We start from the raw sequence: 17500 nt of genomic DNA on the forward strand, positions 1-17500 counted from the left end.
AGATCTTGATTTGGCTCGCACGGCTTGGCCGGTTCTCTGCTGTGGAATTAGAGCTGACCCAGGCAGGGCTGCAGCGCTCTGCTCAGCTCGGCTGATAAACCTCTCCTGTCTTTGGGGCGAAATCCAGCCTCTACAGCTTGGAATTTCAGCAAAAAAAAAAAAAACGGGCCCTAATGCATGGGATATTAACTGTACTCGCCAGGCAGATTTCCAATATTAGAGCAGGGGAAAAATTATCTGCGTACAAAAAGTGGACAACCCTCAATTTATAGTCATCTGTTGACTAATCTCCTCTGTCAACACTCTGCTCCCTTAAATTACTATATTACAGGAAATTAGCATAAAACCAAACAAGCTACATGATGCTAGAGAAATAAATAGCTGTCTATCAACGAGAGAACTTCAACGCATTTAAATGGATCCATATTCCTCCACTCTCCCAGAGGCTGTAAGCCCACACAGCAACTTCAAATCCCCATAAAAACCTACCTGCTAAAAGCAGTCCTGACTGTAAATGCTGTTATCTCAGGCATTCCTGTGTGGGGCCCCAACACTTAGCAGCATGTCACTGTGCCAGGTTTAGGTAGCTCTGAGTTAGCTGAGATACCAGGGGTTGTGCCACTGGTATGAACCAAATTGATAACACATGTGAACTCCACACTTGTTTGTGGATCACCATTGGTAACAGAGGATAGAATTACGCAACTGAATTTACTTTAGACTGCATGTGTTTAACTCCAGTGGCCATGCATCTGCAGCAGAAGCTGATGGAGGCCTAAACTTGGCAGATGCAGTCAGTGACTCAACTGAGAGTTTGAAAGATTGATGATATTTAAGCACACCAGCCAATCAAAAGGCATATTCCTCACTCCTCACCAGTGCTTCTGGAGCATTAAGGGCCCTTAATGCTCCAGAAGCACTGGTGAGGAGTGAGGAATATGACAAAAAGTATATTATAATCACGCATCATACCTGTAAAGCATGAGCTAGCAAATGATGCTAGCACCTACAGTATGAGGTTGCATGATCAGTACAGGACTATTTAGCTTCTCACTACACAACTCAACAGCTCAACATACAGTACACAGCTTTGAAAAAGGATTCAAATCTCGTCAATGTTTGGTAACTTTATGTTGATATTGTTGATATTGACCCACTTATTGTTTGTTTGTGTGCTTGTGTGTTTACCTGCTGGACGTCCTGCTGGAAGACGCAGAGCTGCAGGCGCTGGTGCAGCCGCACCTTCCTGTGCTGCCAGAGGCTCTCCAGCCGCCGCTGGTGGTGCAGCACCTCGTGCACCACGTCCAGGATGCAGTGCACCGCCTTGGAGTAGTTTGCCGTGGCCGTCAGGGACTCCGCGTCACCGGGACTCAGAGGTCGCTGGAGGACGTCCAGCAAAGCCTTCCCGTCCTGACTGACCTGGAGCGCACATTGGAGGGTGTGTGTGTGGGGGGGGGGGGGGGTGAATTGAGTATCCTCAGGCATCCCTGAAGACATGCTGTACATTATCTTTGTTTACATTATCTACTTGGATAAAAGTTGGATGTGCAATCAGAATGAATCAGAGTCCCCCGTAGCTAAAATCACACCATAGATTAAGGAGTGTTTAGAGCAAAGAAGAAGCATCCAAAGAGAAGTAAAAAAAAGTAGGGAAACTGTGAGATGTTATGAGCTGCTCTGTCTAAGCTTGTAAATCAAGTAACCCCCCCCCAACCCCACACCCACCCGATCTGCTACAAAACCTGCTGTCTAAATTAGGTTTGCTCAACCCATAATCATTTTTTTTATGGCAAATTGCAAAATGATGGCCATCTCAGGAATGTTTACTTTTCTTCCTCCACAGCACAATGAGGACAAACATTGCTAATCCGTCCCCCCATTTATTTAAACCAAAAGTACTTATGGCTAAGTATGCTGTTTGAAAGAGACAAACCAGGACAAACCTTGGTTAAGACTTTTGGTATTTACTCAAAGGTACCCTGTGCAAATGTTTCATGACTAAGAAACCTATTCCCAGAAGATAATATCCAGCGCTAAAGGCTAGCGGTGAACATATTACAGGCTGTGAACCACATAGGGTGCCGTGTGTGTGATTTCAATCCAACAAGAAAAGGGCACCTTTCTAAAAGCAAAGACATTATGAACACATGGCTCTTTTCTCTGTCTTTTTTAAAAACAGATCTGTGGTAAAATGTTTGTGTCACCGCCTACCAATGCTAGCCTCTATATCTCTTGTTTGCATCTTGTCCCAAAAATGGAATTTTTAAAAACATGGCACAGCAGCACATTTCTATTCCTAACCATGTTTCTTTTCACAAACCACATCCCTCAAAAACTAGTTCCTAAAAAATAATTCTGGAGCAAGCAGCGAGAGAGATAAACAGAAAGAGAGAGAGAGAGAGAGAGAGAGAGAGAGAGAGAGAAGAGGAGAAAAGCATGCACGCCCTGTCAGCACCCCACACTGGACAAACAAACCTACTGTTTTGATTGGAGTTTTGTTTATATCACATTAGCTGACTGAATCAGTGTTTACACAACTCCGGTCTTATTTTTTGTTTGTGCCTCCCCACACCCTAATTTTTTATTTTGACTCTTTTCCTTGGCTCTGTCTGTATGCTAGTTGCTTGTGTTTAGACTGTACTGTATGTCTCTGAGCGTGACCTCTCTGTGGGGTCAGTGTGTGTGTGTGTGTGTGTGTGTGTGTGTGTGTGTGTGTGTGTGTGTGTGTGTGTGTGTGTGTGTGTGTGTGTGTGGAGCTGGTTGTGGCGTGCTTGGACTGACCTCAGTGTAGGCTTGGGTCACCTGCTCGTAGAGCGTCTGGTGGTGGTGGATGGCCAGCTCCAGGTCCTGCATGCCCGACGGCAGGCCTCCCTCACTGCATATCTTGCACCAGGCCTCCACGCCGGACAGGAACTGGAAGAGGGCCAACAGACGCATTCACAGTCGGTCAGAGACATGACGGCCGGGGGGGGGCCCCGGCGCCTTGCAGGGGGGCCTCCGCCGCAGAAACGCTGGTGGCGGACGACTGGCTGAGTGCTTTCTGACAGGCTGGGATTTTGTTCGACCGCCAGGCCTTTACGATATCCTGTGCCCAGGAAGCGGGCTTTGTCCCCAGCCGTCAGCCCCAGTGCACTTCATGACCACACTACATTTTACATTTACGGGTGGTTAAACAGTAGCGTTACTCAGTGAAATCCTACAGTGCACCAATTTAAAAACCAAACACTCTCGAGCTCCTTCACAGTCTACTACTGTATACAGTCTAACTGCAGCGTTACTCGGTGAAAAGCAAAACACTGTAGGAGCACGGTCATCAGTGTGTGAGTCAAGCTGTGTAGCATTAGGCTGTGTTACTTGAGGAAGAGTGGTAAAGGCTTTGTTGTGAGCTGGGGGTTGGGGTATACTAAGGGGGTCGGGGGGGGGGGGGGGGGTTTATGCCTTTAGTACCTGTTCTGATTTTTGGTGGAACACGGCGGACATGGCCAATATGGTGCTCCGCTCGTCCAGCGCTGCGGCGAAGCTCTTCCACTCCTGGTCCAGCTGGGCCGAGATCTGCTTGATCTGCTGCGAGGCGTAGTGGCCAGCCTCCGACAGACGCGAGGCCACCGACATGATGCGGTTTATGTTGACATAGGCATTCTGTGGAGAGCAGACAGTGTCAGGTAAGCACAGGATAAACGCTCACAGGATGTTTTTTTACAAAAAAAACATTTCCATTTCGGTTTATCCCTCTCCTATTTATGCTAAACTGGGATGAACGAAATATAACAACCGCTGTCTATTTGTGCACATTTAAATGTGAGATGTCAAACCTTTTAAGGCTAGGTCTTTAGCAAGGCTAATTCCAACTAATAGTCTGCTACATGGGAATGAATAAATGTTGAACCCAGCGTTATTGTGTCTGTGCCAGATCCACCCTCTGTAAGCCCCCCTCTCCCACTCTGACAGCTCTATTATGACTCTCCCACCAGTGGCGGCAGCGCCACACAACACCAAATACTTATGACACGTGAGTCGGCGTGAAGCGAGCGGTAAACAACTAAAGGACAACAAGCATGACGAAATCCCCACACATTATTCCCTGGCAGACGAGCACTGATGCCTTTCACACTCCCACACACACATGCGCACATGCACGCGCGCACACACACACACACACACACACACACACACACAGATGCACACACAGACACACACATCCACACACACAAACACACACACACACACACACACAGACACTCACTCACTCACACACACACACACACACACACACACACACACACACACACACGGATTCACATGCTCCCTGCTGCCATCTGGCTCCTCTCGCAGAGCCACCCATCCATCATCTGCCTTCATGCCGTGTCTCACGGCCGCGTGGAGAGTTCGCTCTGTTCATTTTGCAGCCTCCCGTCAGGCCGTAGCAGCGGTGTTTATTTACTGGTAACCTGATTACAGCCTCTAACGATGCAGTAAAAACGCTAATAAGTGGTTCATTTAAGCCAGGGGCCTAATTAAGTGTTGGGCGCAGAGCGAGCAGGCCTGAATCAGGGAGTTGGAAATGAGATGACAGTGAGACAGTGAGACAGTGAGACGGCGAGACAGTGAGACGGTGGGGGAGATCTGTGCTGTCATCATAGCTCCGACTCAAGGTTCTCTCACTGCGGTTCCTTTAGTGTGCTGAAAGTTTGATGTGTTTTTATTTTTTTGTTGTTTTTTTTGTCGTCAGGCAGGAGAGTGGTGAGGGAAGGTTATGGCGGTATGGTGTAGCTGTTTCTGTGATGATGACTGCGCCGCCGTGGCAACAGGCTGGTGGAGTCAATCTGTGTTCTCTGGAGAGGAGAGCAGCATAGACGGGTGGCAGGAGGCCTGCTGAGACCACCACTCACCACACCACCCTCACACCACAGCGCACAGAGCCCAGCACAGCACACACTCCTCTCAGAATTACACACACACACACATTCTCACACTCAGCAGGAGACACATTCACACGGCACATACACAGGCCTTTATTAAAACATAAAATATGTGCTATGAAATTAAGACATGATTTTTACATTTTACAAATTAATACATACATTGTTTTGTATGTAAGAAATATGCTGGGCTCTGTGTGCTGTGGTGTGAGGGTGGTGTGGTGAGTGCTCACACACACGCACACACACACACACACACACACACACACACATTCTGTGTGTGTCACTCTGTGCAGAATTTTATTGAGACCTGAGTCAATTCCTGTGCTGATCAATTTCTCTGAACCGATACATTAAGGTCCTCAAGTGCAGCACCCAGCCCCACTGACCCCTGGGGTAATTGAGTTGAGTCTGCACTAGACCCCCTCTCTCCCCTCTTCTAAAGGGAGAGAGAGAGAGAGAGAGAGAGAGAGAGAGAGAGAGAGAGAGAGACTCACCATGGAGTTCATGGCAAAGTGATTGTGTTGGGTCTGCAGGTCTACGGCGTGCTGGTAGCTCACACCAATCTCGGTGTGGCTCTGGAGGAACAGCTCCTTGTTGTGACTGATCCAGTCAAACATCTAGGAGAGAGAGCGCACACAAAACACAGCACAAGGGAAAAGTGTTATCCTTACACTCATTCCTCTAGGGGATATCTGTAATCACTCAAAAAGCACAAGAATGTTCTAGAATACTCAAACGGCTCTCATCGGTTATGTAGAGGAAAGGTTTATATTAAGGAAATGAAGTCACTGTTGGCTTGCGTATCTATATATATTGGAGGTGGATCAACATCAATGATGTTGTCAAAAAAAATGGATCCCTCTACTCAGGGGTGAATGCAGAGGGGATTACTGAGTCATATTTAGTCTATTTCTCCCTCTAGGAGTGGATGGTCATGGTCCAGATGGGCTAGCATTAGTAGACTGACTAGATCAATCAAGTGTGTTCTTAAACAGCGATTGCGTCATTGGCCATCGAACACAAAGGCCCCTTATTAAAAAGAAAATGACTCGTAAGAGGTGTGTTCCTGTTGTACAAAAGATAAAACAGAAAATTTATTTTTAGAACTAATAGGCCGTGATTGAAGAGTGTTTTGATGGGCTAATGTTAATTAGCATAGATTGAATATTTGGGTAAATTCAATTAAAACTAGACTGCAATCTACTTCAATCCAATTTTATCTACAAATTTCACACTTGGTAGAATGGTACGGCTGTTAGACAGCCGTACCCTTGTTTAAATTGGTTTTAAACTTGATTAACTGGAGAGTAAATCGATACAGAGACAACACAGGCATTACAAATAGCAAATAAACTGGAAATTGAGAGCAAACACTTCTTAATTCATTCTATGCTAAAGGAGCATGAAGAATGTTACTAGAAAAAAAAACAGACAAATTCAAATCAAACCAAATAATCTTTGAAGCATCATAAATGTTTGATCATTATCAGTTCATTCAATTACAAGCCTTTCATCAATCTCAAGTTTAAATGTCAATTGATAAAGGAAGAAGCACAGACAACTACAAGCTGCAAACCGCTTTCTCTGCACTCTGCATTACTGATGAAAAGCTGCAGTTTGGTAGTCTGGGAGCCTTTTGATTTCGGTGGAGTGCCAGACCAAACATTCCTGTCTGAAGGGATGACCGTCACATTTCAAGATCTGTTCGTGAGTCAGCAGACGTCCCTGGTGTCGGCCGACTTCGTCAAAAAAAAAACACTGGAGTAAGCCTCAAAAATGCTCACGAAGTAAAAAAACAACAAAGAGTATAGCCGCTTGGACACCACAGCGCGTCAGGACAAATTATCAACCCGGGACCCTCGAGTGAGATGAATATAGACACTAATCACAGGGCCGGGGAGCCGACATGAGGTCATAGCACATGTGGACGGAGGGAGAGAGAGAGAGAGGAAGCAAGAAAGAGAAAAAGAGAGGACTGAGAGAGGGGACAGAGAGAGATAGAGAGACAAAGAGAGAAACAGAGAGAGAGAGAGGAGTGTGAGAAGAGAGAGTGAGTGAGGGAGGGATGGGATGGGGGCCCTGCAGACGGTTATTGCTGTCTTTGATCTGGGTCCTCACACATATGAGCTGGCTTTACTGGAGGCACAGGGAAAGCACCTCATTTTACCACAGCTAAAAAAAGAGGACACATCCCTTTTGAACCATTCCGACTTCAATGGCACTTAAGTGTCCACGTAAAGCGGCATTCAGAATAAGTCTTTTAAAGTGGAATAGCAGGTGCAAGGAAAACTGGTGGGAACAACTGGCAATGGCACACTGGCGGCCCCAGATGACATTTCTCCATTTCTGGCAATAGCATCTGACGGCAGTGAGTCTGGGGAGGTGGCCCTGGGCAAACTGAATGCGTAATGCATTGATCGGCGTTATTAGTTAAGGTATGACAAAAAAACATCTCCCCCAAGGGGGGTGGGGGCAACGCACCCACACACAGCCGGCAGTGGGGCCTTGATTGGCTGTCGCACCAAAGCAAATTAATCATTATGTGGGCCTGTCCTAATCAAAGGCACCATGGGAAAACACTGCAATTAGGGGAAGAGAGTGCACTTATCGAAATGAGCCTCTCTGTGTATAATCCAGGGGCCATTGTCCCTCCAGTTCATCATTCTGGGTTAAATAAGGAGGGGGGGAAAGCCTAGTGTTGATCCGGAGTTGAAGGAGCTGAAGGGTCACTCCGTCACTGTCTCACGAAAGCAAACACTCGCTATACTCCGCTGCCTGCTCTTTGGTCATGTCACGCATTCCATGGTTAGGAAATTAAGACACTGGCCAATCGAAATAACCGTTTTGAAAATTATGAGGCTGTTTTTAAGGATGGCTTTTTTCCCCTCGCGTCTCACGAGGCCTGGTTATTGCAAGTCTCCTCACCTTAAGTGCCAGGGCTTTTAGTGGTGAGATTCCCATTGGGTTGTCATCACTTTACAGTATCCTACTGGCTGTGTTATTCTGTTTACATTTCAAAAATGGATGCCTGCTGGTTATCTAAACAAGCGGACATTATTGGAAGGTTTCACCAAATGACAATCCAGCCAGCAGAAATATCAAGTCAACGACTGAAGCCCACATGCAAGCTGAGCCCACCACACAAATTCCTATCACTCCCATGTTTGTTATTCAATGCTGCACTGAAGACATTGAGGCGTGTGCCTTGAATAAATATTTGCACACAAGGGACAGGTTTTAAAAATGAGAATGAATAACTCCGAAATGTTGGAGAATAGTTTGTTTACCACACTAGTTGACTCTGCAGCCGAAAAGGCCAATGTCATCCCTCAACACAGCGGGCTCATCCAGACCCAAACGCTTCCAACATTCCCTGTCTGTCCAGCAACACTCAGATTGATGGTTGCTGTGTACATTTCTCAAGGAGAGAAAAGGTGGAAAAACGTATTTTTTTCACAGACTGTACAGTGCACTTTCTGTACATTGTACATTATGCTGAAACAAACATTCATTGTGCAGTTTACTAAATTTCTATTTCACTTGCATTTGTTTTGTATAAAAAATATTTTTTTTTCTTCTCATAATTATTATTAACAATGCTGCCTGTGGGTTGAACTGCTGTTAGCATTTCTTGCAAATTTCCACCAGATTTAGTCACTATTGAAACCCTCCCTTCACCTTCACTGTGTGGTGCATACAGAATATCAATGGAATGCTGGAATGCTGATTGGTTGATACTGCTGAACCGTGCTGAAACTATTGTGGCTGATTACAGCCCTGGAGAGCCCTAAAGGCTATTTCCTTTTTCTCAGAGTATCTATTTTCATGATTGCTATCAGAGCGCAAACTCATCTACTATACATATTCCCAGAAAGTCACTTAAGTATTTTTACCAAAAAAAAAAGTTCTTATTTACTCTACATAGATGCATTATTAAGCTGTCATTTATGGGCCCACAGCCATTTTTCATTTCCTAAATCAGCCTCGTTGTTTACAACCCTTTGTCGCACAACTCTTCAGCACTACACTGCCTGTTGTGTCGTCTCACACCGACCTTCTCGGCATCCTGCTCGAAGAGCCGCAGCTGGAAGCACTGGTCCAGCTTGAGCTTGCGCACGTGCCACATCTGGTGCAGATGCTGGCGTGTGGAGTGCAGCTTGTCCAGCAGGCTGGCGATCTTGGGCACCACGCTCTGGAAGTCGGCGCTGCCCGAGATGCAGTTGCGGCCCGAGAAGCCGTCGCTAGCACGGATGCACTGCAGCAGCCGCTGGCCCTCGCGGTCCAGCTCGTCCACGGGCGCCTTCATCACCTTCTTCTTCAGCTGCGTGTGTTCATCGATGAGGCGCCGGGAGCCCTCCACGTCCACCGGGAACTCCTTCTTGGCCAGCAGCTCCTTCACAACGGGAGAAAAAACACACACACAGTTTTAGCTATTTGGCTTTATTATTCCTATAAACAACACTATGGTTACCACTACGGTCAAGGCCAGCACCTGCACAGTCTCACTCTTTAAGACAGCACTTCTTGTAGGAGTTGATGTGAAAAGGGTTGCATTTTCTTGCTGAATTTACACCCACCATAAATTACAAACCTCTGGCGGTTGCTCAAGCAATGCAATAACCTCAGCTTCACAGTTTAATTTCTTCTGATGCTATCTTGACACGGCACAATATTTATCACTAGTAAATATTGAAAATATATTTGATCTGATATCATTTATGCCACTGACAAGTATAATAAAGTTATTTTCTCGAATGTCACGGAATCATCTGGTGCCCCCCCCCCCCCCCTTCCTCACCTGTAGGTCCTCCAGGCGGGACAGGAGGTGCACGGCGCTCCCCATAAACTCCTCCAGTGACATGCGCAGCTCCATCCACTCCTCGTGGTTGTATTCCAGCGAGCCCTCAAAGTCGTCCGTCAGCTGAGACGGGTCCACTAGCTTAGTCAGCCCTTCCACTGACACCATGCTAGTCTGTCAACGCCACACAATAAAAACACATACAGAGAGAGAGAGAGAGAGAGAGAGAGAGAGAGAGAGAGAGTCAGGTTATGCTGGCTGAGTGGAAACATGAAGTGTTCCTTTCAGGCCGGCGCTCATTAGAGGGCCTCTCTGAGGAGATAAAAACGCAGGCGGAGAAATAGGGGACTACAGTGTGCCAGAAAGAGTCGAGGAACTGGTTCCTTAAAACCACACAACTGTGGCAAGGACTGACCCCCCGACCTGTGCTACTGAGCATGGAGGTGGCGTGAATAGGGGAAAATGTTGCCGTCGTTAAAAATAATGACGCGAACAGTGTGCGAAATGCCTTTTCTATTAAGGTGTTTATGAAGATCTCGTTAAAATAGATTACTAGTGTCTCTGTCTCTGATGTGTGGAGAGACGGAGTCCAAAAGCACTGTGTAAATAGTTTCAATTGAGTCCTCCAGCTCAAATGGTCCCAAGTCCCACCCAAGTCCCACATTTGGGGGAAAGACCTGGTGATTATGCTTATGGAAAAGTGGCAGAGTGCCATGACACATGGTACAATACCTCAAAGGTAAACTTGGCACTGCCAAAGTTGGTCTTCTGCTTCTGCCAGAAGTTGTCGGGCTTAATGATGAGGGCGACGCAGATTTCGGCGGGGAAGGCTTCCTGTAGGGTCTTCAGCAGTGGCTTGATCAGGTCCCACTTGGAACCGCGCATGTCAATAATCACAGTGAAGCCGCGCTTGCACACATCCTCACTGCCAAGGAGAGTGAGAGAGAGAGAACGAGAGAGAGAGAGAGAGAGAAAGAAAGAAAGAGAGAGCAAGAGAGAGAGATGTTAGAGTCCTGTGGGGCTCCCAGTCAGCCCCTCCCTGCCCACTGGCCCTCTGAGGGGCCCCATCTCCAGGGGCCCTCCCTCTAGAGTGCATCTGATTCCCATTCACCCTCCCTCAGGCAACACTACTGAGGCTGTGACCAACTGAAACACTACTGGCCTTCGCATTCTTCTGACCCACTAATTCATCCTTTAAAGTCCTCTCCAGAGTGGAGCGTCTCAAGGTTTCTCATTACGAGAGAGGCAGGCTGTGGAGGCTGCGGAGGGCGATGCAAACACGCAATCACCCACACACTGGCCCCAGGAGTGTCTGAGTAATGGGTTTCGCTCACTGGCGAGGAATCTATTGAAGAAATCCCCAAAATGGATGTCCCCATTTTTCTTATGTCAGGTTAGCAGGCTCCTGCACCACGGCCAGTCCTATTCTTAGCGCTGCCGCTTTGAAAGCACTCGGCGGTGATTGGGAGATAAAAATAAACCGTAATTGCTTTGCCCCCTCGGTGCGCCCACCCAGCTCCCTCATCCTCCATCCTCCTCTCTCTCTCTCTCTCTCTCTCTCTCTCTCACACACACTCTCACTCCCTATCACATTCACTCTCTCTCTCTCTCTCTCTCTCTCTCTCTCTCTCTCACACACACACTCTCACTCCCTATCACACTCACTCTCTCTCTCTCTCACTCTCTCTCTTTCTCAAACCTGAAGCATTGCCAATGTGTTCCAATACAAGTGGAAATAATATCACAAAGATGTAATGTTCCTTCCCAGTTGTGAGAAAGAGAGAGAGAGAGAAATAGAGAGAGAGACAGGAGGGCAGAGAGAGAGAGAGAGAGAGAGAGAGAGAGAGAGGAGGGCAGAAAGAGAGAGACCTACAGGACACAGTGAGTCGGCACCAGCGGAGGGGTCTTTTCAGCAACAACATGGGGGAAAAAAAGAGAAAAATCCTCCTCCTTATTAGGCCCTTTCACTTCCTGACGTCTGCTATTCTCAGCTCGAGCGTGGTCCAAAAACAACAGCCCAGGGAACCTGACATCACACTGCCTGGGGGGAGGAAGTGTTAGGGGCCGGATGACTCTCTTTTGTGTTGAGTGGATGAGGCACTGTTACTCTGGGAAGGCCTATTATGGCTTGAGCTCCAAGCAGAAATGCCAGTGGACCAATCCTCTGTGCTCTTTACCACAGTACACTTTCTTTTTCCCTTCATCTGAAGCCATTACTATGGCCTCATGTTCACCTTGACTTAACAAGAGTGTGTGTACTTTATGTGTGTGCCGGATTGGAAAGCCATGACATCATTCTCTCCCTTACACACAGTCTGTCAGAAAGCAACCCTGGGTTCATAAATCGATGCCTTGGGAAAAACATGAACAACAAACACTCGGAATCTGAAAGGGAACATGAGCGAGCCTTTTTTATTTGAATGAATCTCAAACATTGCACATGTCCTTGCCATGCAGCACTGAATAATAGCCCCCAGGGACACTGGTAGTAGGGGTCAATGAGATTGATTTTTGTTTCTGTGCCTAACACAAAACAAACGACAGGCATTGTCCCGTGGTACAGTGAGGTGACACAGAGGTTGTGACCCCTGCACTCTGCTGTAACTTAATGGAGTCAAAAGGTTTCGCTTTTATGACGCACGGCAAAGGCCCGGCTGGGTTCATGCAGCCCGGCTGTTTCTCACGTGTGACGTTTCTGCATGAAATGAAAGCACTGACTTAGTGTGACTGTTCCCACCCCAAGCACAGGCACTGCATCTTGTTCCAAGACTCGAAAGATCAACTGTTTAGTATCAACCACAGGGAACACACAGAAAACTCACTAGGTAACGACTAGGGGGAAAAAAGTCTGAGAGGTTTGGTTTGAGTTTAACTCAGATAGATCAAGGGCAGAGTATTGTGCCTGTCAGTTTGAGGGTCCTTCATTTTTGAAGGATTTGCCCAAGATGTTCAGCTGCAGTTCTCTCCCTCTCTTTCTCTCTCTCTCACTCTTTCTCTATTTCTTTCTCTCTCTCTCTTTTTCTCATTGCAATTCCCTTTACTGGTCACTGTTGAACAAATGTTGGCAATGTAGGGTCAAACAGTGGGTCTCTCTCTCCCTCTCTCACTGGCTGTTTAAACTCTTATTAAGTGCTGCTTTTGTTCTGGGTTCTGGAGACAGGCTTTGAAGCTGACTTCACAGGCCAAGTGCCAGGCCTGATCGATGCTCCAGTGAGCTCACCACCACCCTGTCACTGCAGCTGACACAACTTCACTCAAGTGTAGCGTCGCTAACACACACACACACACACACACACACACACACACACACACACACACACACACACACACACACACAAAAATACACACACACACACACACACACAAAAATACACATGCAAACACACTACCATTAACACACGGTAGTGTATATTTACTCATGTGCATATACACATAAACATACTAAAGCTTGTAAACATTTAAACTAACACTCACAAACATGCTAATTCTAACACATGCATGCACAAAGAGTCAGGCACACATGCTCACGCAAACAGATATGTGTGCATAGGTTACTCTCAGACACCTCACATACTGGGCCCGATCTCTCACACCCACGCACACATGCACACACACACACTTGTACGCATACGCACGCACACACCTGCCCACGCACACACACACACACACACACACACACACACACACACACACACACACACACACACATACACACACAGCACTTAGCAGTTTGTATCCCACAGTCTCTAAACTAAATGCTCCACTTATGCAGAGACAATGGCTGGCAGCAGATGTGACATTTTAAAGGCTGAGATCTCTGAGCAAATCAGTGTTTATCCACCTAGACAGTCCCCATCACGCACAGAAGAGAGGGTCAAAGCCAAGGCCATTCTTCAAGACCGCCTTCTACACTTTGTCTGTCTCTACAGCTTAAGATTCTAAGGCTTTTTTTTCCCCAAAAAACATTATTCTTTCGCAGAAGAGCAAAGATTGATTTCGGCTACAATAAATGAGTATCTTCTACAACCAGGAAACAATCTGCAACACAATGGCATTCATCAAAGACATACATCATGTGATCAGGAGAGAAAGGCCGATATTTTTTTTTTTGTTCCTTTCAAGAACAAGAAAGGAAGAGAAAGAGAGAGAGAGAAATTGTCCTTGGTTTGGTGGGTACAGCACAAAAGCAGCTGTTTGGTCAAATAACCATAAATCATCCGTGATGCGCTGCTCCTTCAGGGAGCTCCGCATAATGGCCCTCCTGGAAAGACAAGTGTGTGTTTGGGAGGATGGAGGAGGTGGAGGAGGAGGGAGAGGGATTGTGGTGGTGGTGGCTGAACGAGAGGCCTGGGAGCCAGAGGAAGAGCCGCAGCACTGGGCTGGCTGTTTACATTACCTTCCCTTCAAGGACACCCTCTCCTCCTCCTCCTCCTCCTCCTCCTCCGCGTGCTACCGCTAACCGCTAACCGCTACAGCGCCACGGCGCTCGGACTCCGGCCACTTACAGTAATGCACTAGAGCAGCGGCAGCAGTGGGGGAGAGATGTGACCGAGGCGCCAGCAGGGAGTGTGTGTGTGGGGGGGGGCGGGGGGGGGGGGGGGGTCACTGAGCGGCCGGAGAGAGGCAGAAAGGCTGCCTCGGTAACGGTATTATGACATGGCATTCTGATATGTATTAAGTCTAGGCTAACAGTGGGGGAAGGATCTATGCAGATGACCAAAGGAGGGGTCACCAGCTCCACCCGCTCTCTTTCCAACTGGCTTTGGAGAGAGAGGGAGGCCTCACAGGGACGGTGGCGATTGTTGGGGTGGGGGGGTTTGGAAGGGAAGGCATTTATCTTTGTTATCTTTGCACACCAAGCACCTATCAACACAGCTAGTCTTGATAAGCAGCCCTCCTGACAGGGCCCAGGGTGGAGCACACAGGACTGCGCTCTCAGACACACTGACCCTGCTCTCCTTTACTTCATGACCACATCAGTAAAACACGACGACAGGAGGAGAACTTGCCAAAGAGATTTACTCCGTATGTTCTGGCTTTGCTGATAAGATCACTGTAAATTGAGATGATTTGCTATTACTGGATCAGATGTTGATGATGACTCAGGTCGTTTTTACATTAGTATAGCCTAAAGCATGGAGTTTAAAATTAAATTATAAAATTAAAATTAAAAATGGTTTTCTTTCCCAATCACGCACTTTGTAGAATTCAATATAAAACCTCAGTTAATAGCATAGTAAATAGTGGTGTTATGAACCTGTACTGACAGCACAGGGGGCTCCAAACCCACTGTCCTCCAACACGCTGAGCTGCACCTGCACAGCGTCTCGCGTCAGTCCGCACTTCTCATAAATAAGGACCCATCCCACAACACTGCTCTCTGACCAGTAGTGCAGCTTTACTTCACATGTGAAAAATCTCTAATATTTACTACGCAGCTGCACACGCTCACTACTCTCTTTGTACAGTAGTGTATTTGTATCTCAGTGCATACTTTTCTTTACTCTTTTTAAATTTATGTTGACTCTTAACCTGGACGAATTCCTTGCATTTCTGGTGCAGAGCATGAAGATTCTTGACGAAGTGTCAGGTGACTGGACGCTGCCCCCCACCCCCACCCCTTACCTGGGCACATTGGACAGGTAGGTCACCAGCCCTTACCTGGGCACATTGGACAGGTAGGTCACCAGCCCTTACCTGGGCACAGTGGACAGGTAGGTCACCAGCCTGCGCAGCTCCTCGTGCTTTATTCTGTCGTGGTTGCTTCTGGCGGGGAACGTCAAAATGGGGCCTCCTCTCTTGTCCCGACCCCCTGTGGGAAAAGCCAATGATGTTATTTACGATAGCGTCTCGGTTCCGCTCCGAGGCAGAACATTAGCTGGGGAGAGAACAAAATAAATAAACATCACACCCTCTACAGCGTCCTCTCTCTCTCCCTCACTCTCTCTCTCTCACTCTCACTCTCTCTCTCTCTCACTCTCTTTCTCTCTCTCACTCTCTCCCTCATTCGCCCTGTCAAGTTGTCCTTTATAAATCAATTAAAAGGCACAGGCGCGTCCCATAAAAACAGACTGTGCCTGGGCTGCCATGACTCTCACCTCCCATGCGCGTGTTTTCACTCTGCCGGGATTAGTTTCCCAGGCTTGTGCCTGCGTGCGACGTGCGACGTGTCCCCAGGGGTGCAAGCGTGGCCCCAGGGACCTAGAGCCTTGTCAGGAAGGTGGGGTGTGACTGATCCCATGGTGAGAGGCAGATCTCTCCCTGACTGACAGACTCCAGGACCCTTTTCCCCTGATGCTGTCTACACGTGTGAGCCCAAGCTCCTCACCGTGTCTTCTCCCTCCTCCTCCGCCTCTCTCCATCACAGCTCTGCGTGGCCGTCTACACCACCCTCCACCCTCCACCCCCCCCCCTCCTGCCCCGCCCAGGCTTCATCTGGACTTTGGGAGGGGGCCAAGACTGCACCATGCACAGGCGCTCACCAACAGATAAAGGAAACTGAGTTACAGCTGAAAACATGCTGATGTATTTTAAGAGGGAGGAGGAGGAGGAGGAGGAGGAGGAGGAGGAGGAGGAGAGAGAGAGATAAAAAGATGAGGGGAGGGGGGTTCATCTAAGATTCATGCCAGACTACGTCCATCCCAAGGGGAAACCGCGGAGGTCCCCTCCCCACCATCTCATCCTCACCCCAAAGTCTTCCCTCTCTCCCTACCTCCTTCCCTCTCTCTCTCCCTCCCTCCTTCCCTCCCTCCCTCCCTCACTAATGGCAGTCGTATGTTTATTACCATAAATGAGCCTCTCTGTATACTCTGCAACATTCGCTCCTTTATGAGTCTGAGCCACCATGCCTCCAGCTCAACTCCTACACCCCCCCCCCCTCCACCCCCACACACGTCCACACTTCCTCCACCTCCCCCAGCATCCCCATCACCTCCACACCACCTCCTCCTCCCTCATCTGCTCCAGTGCTGACCTCCCCCTCCATTCAAACTAGGGGGAACAGAGCCAGCAACAAACGACTCCAGTCACAGAGCAGAGCAGAGCAGAGCACCCCACTCATTTGAACTCTGTTTACATGGCTCTCCGCCACTAAGAGACCCTCCCCCCCCCCCCCGGGCTTTCATCTTAGAGGAGGTGCTTGGCCTTGACCCCCATCCCTCTTTTGCCTTTAGGAAGGGTGTGTGTACGTCTGACCGGGAGTGTACACAAGACTAGGCCCTCTAGACCAACTGCCAGCGTACACCATTCACTTGCACGGAAACACGAAGGGGGGTGGGGAGGCGGGGGGCTAGGCAAAGTTTTGATGGATCGTTGTACCCTTGTGCTGACATTCCCTTAAGCCCGTCCATGAGGAGGTGGACTTATGGAGCGAGAGAGAGGGCCTCTCCTGCTCTGGCTGCAGCTCTGAGTGATGCGCGGAGAGAGAGAGAGAGAGAGAGAGAGAGAGAGAGAGATGGACAGATGGCGCAGGGGAAAGTGAGTGAAGCCATGCACAGCCCATAAACCCACAGGTGATTGATAACAGCGTCCATCTCTTCTGTGCTCCCCTCTCCGCTCTCTCTCTCAAAAGTACTTGGCCTGGTCACCTGAGTGACATAACACGGGCCTCTGCCTCTTCCTCATCCTCTTCCTCCTTCTCCTCTGCTCTCTGGGACTGAGAGTATGAGTGGGGGAATAAATATGCCAAGGGGCTACGCTCTATTTATTTCATGTGCCTGCCCAATCCTGCTGGATCAATTGAGATGTCTGGCAGGTCACGTGGCCGAGCTGGACATTTTTA

The 17500-nt window shown here is 48.2% G+C and overlaps 1 protein-coding gene across 2 annotated transcripts in view; it reads right to left on the reverse strand.

Annotated features, from left to right (window-relative positions):
- The window catches only part of kalrna (kalirin RhoGEF kinase a), a 150310-nt gene that overhangs the window by 76646 nt on the left and 56164 nt on the right, over nucleotides 1-17500 (reverse strand). For both annotated transcript variants that reach the window (XM_042068980.1, XM_042068981.1), the window contains exons 3-10: nucleotides 15418-15532; nucleotides 10453-10645; nucleotides 9721-9894; nucleotides 8977-9315; nucleotides 5417-5539; nucleotides 3448-3639; nucleotides 2782-2913; nucleotides 1189-1419 (exon numbers count right to left, since the gene is read on the reverse strand). In XM_042068980.1, coding sequence (XP_041924914.1) covers nucleotides 1189-1419; nucleotides 2782-2913; nucleotides 3448-3639; nucleotides 5417-5539; nucleotides 8977-9315; nucleotides 9721-9894; nucleotides 10453-10645; nucleotides 15418-15532 — 1499 coding nt within the window. The remainder of the gene's footprint in view (nucleotides 1-1188; nucleotides 1420-2781; nucleotides 2914-3447; nucleotides 3640-5416; nucleotides 5540-8976; nucleotides 9316-9720; nucleotides 9895-10452; nucleotides 10646-15417; nucleotides 15533-17500) is intronic.

This window comes from Alosa sapidissima, chromosome 2 (genome assembly GCF_018492685.1).
Source record: "Alosa sapidissima isolate fAloSap1 chromosome 2, fAloSap1.pri, whole genome shotgun sequence".
NCBI lineage: Eukaryota > Metazoa > Chordata > Actinopteri > Clupeiformes > Clupeidae > Alosa > Alosa sapidissima.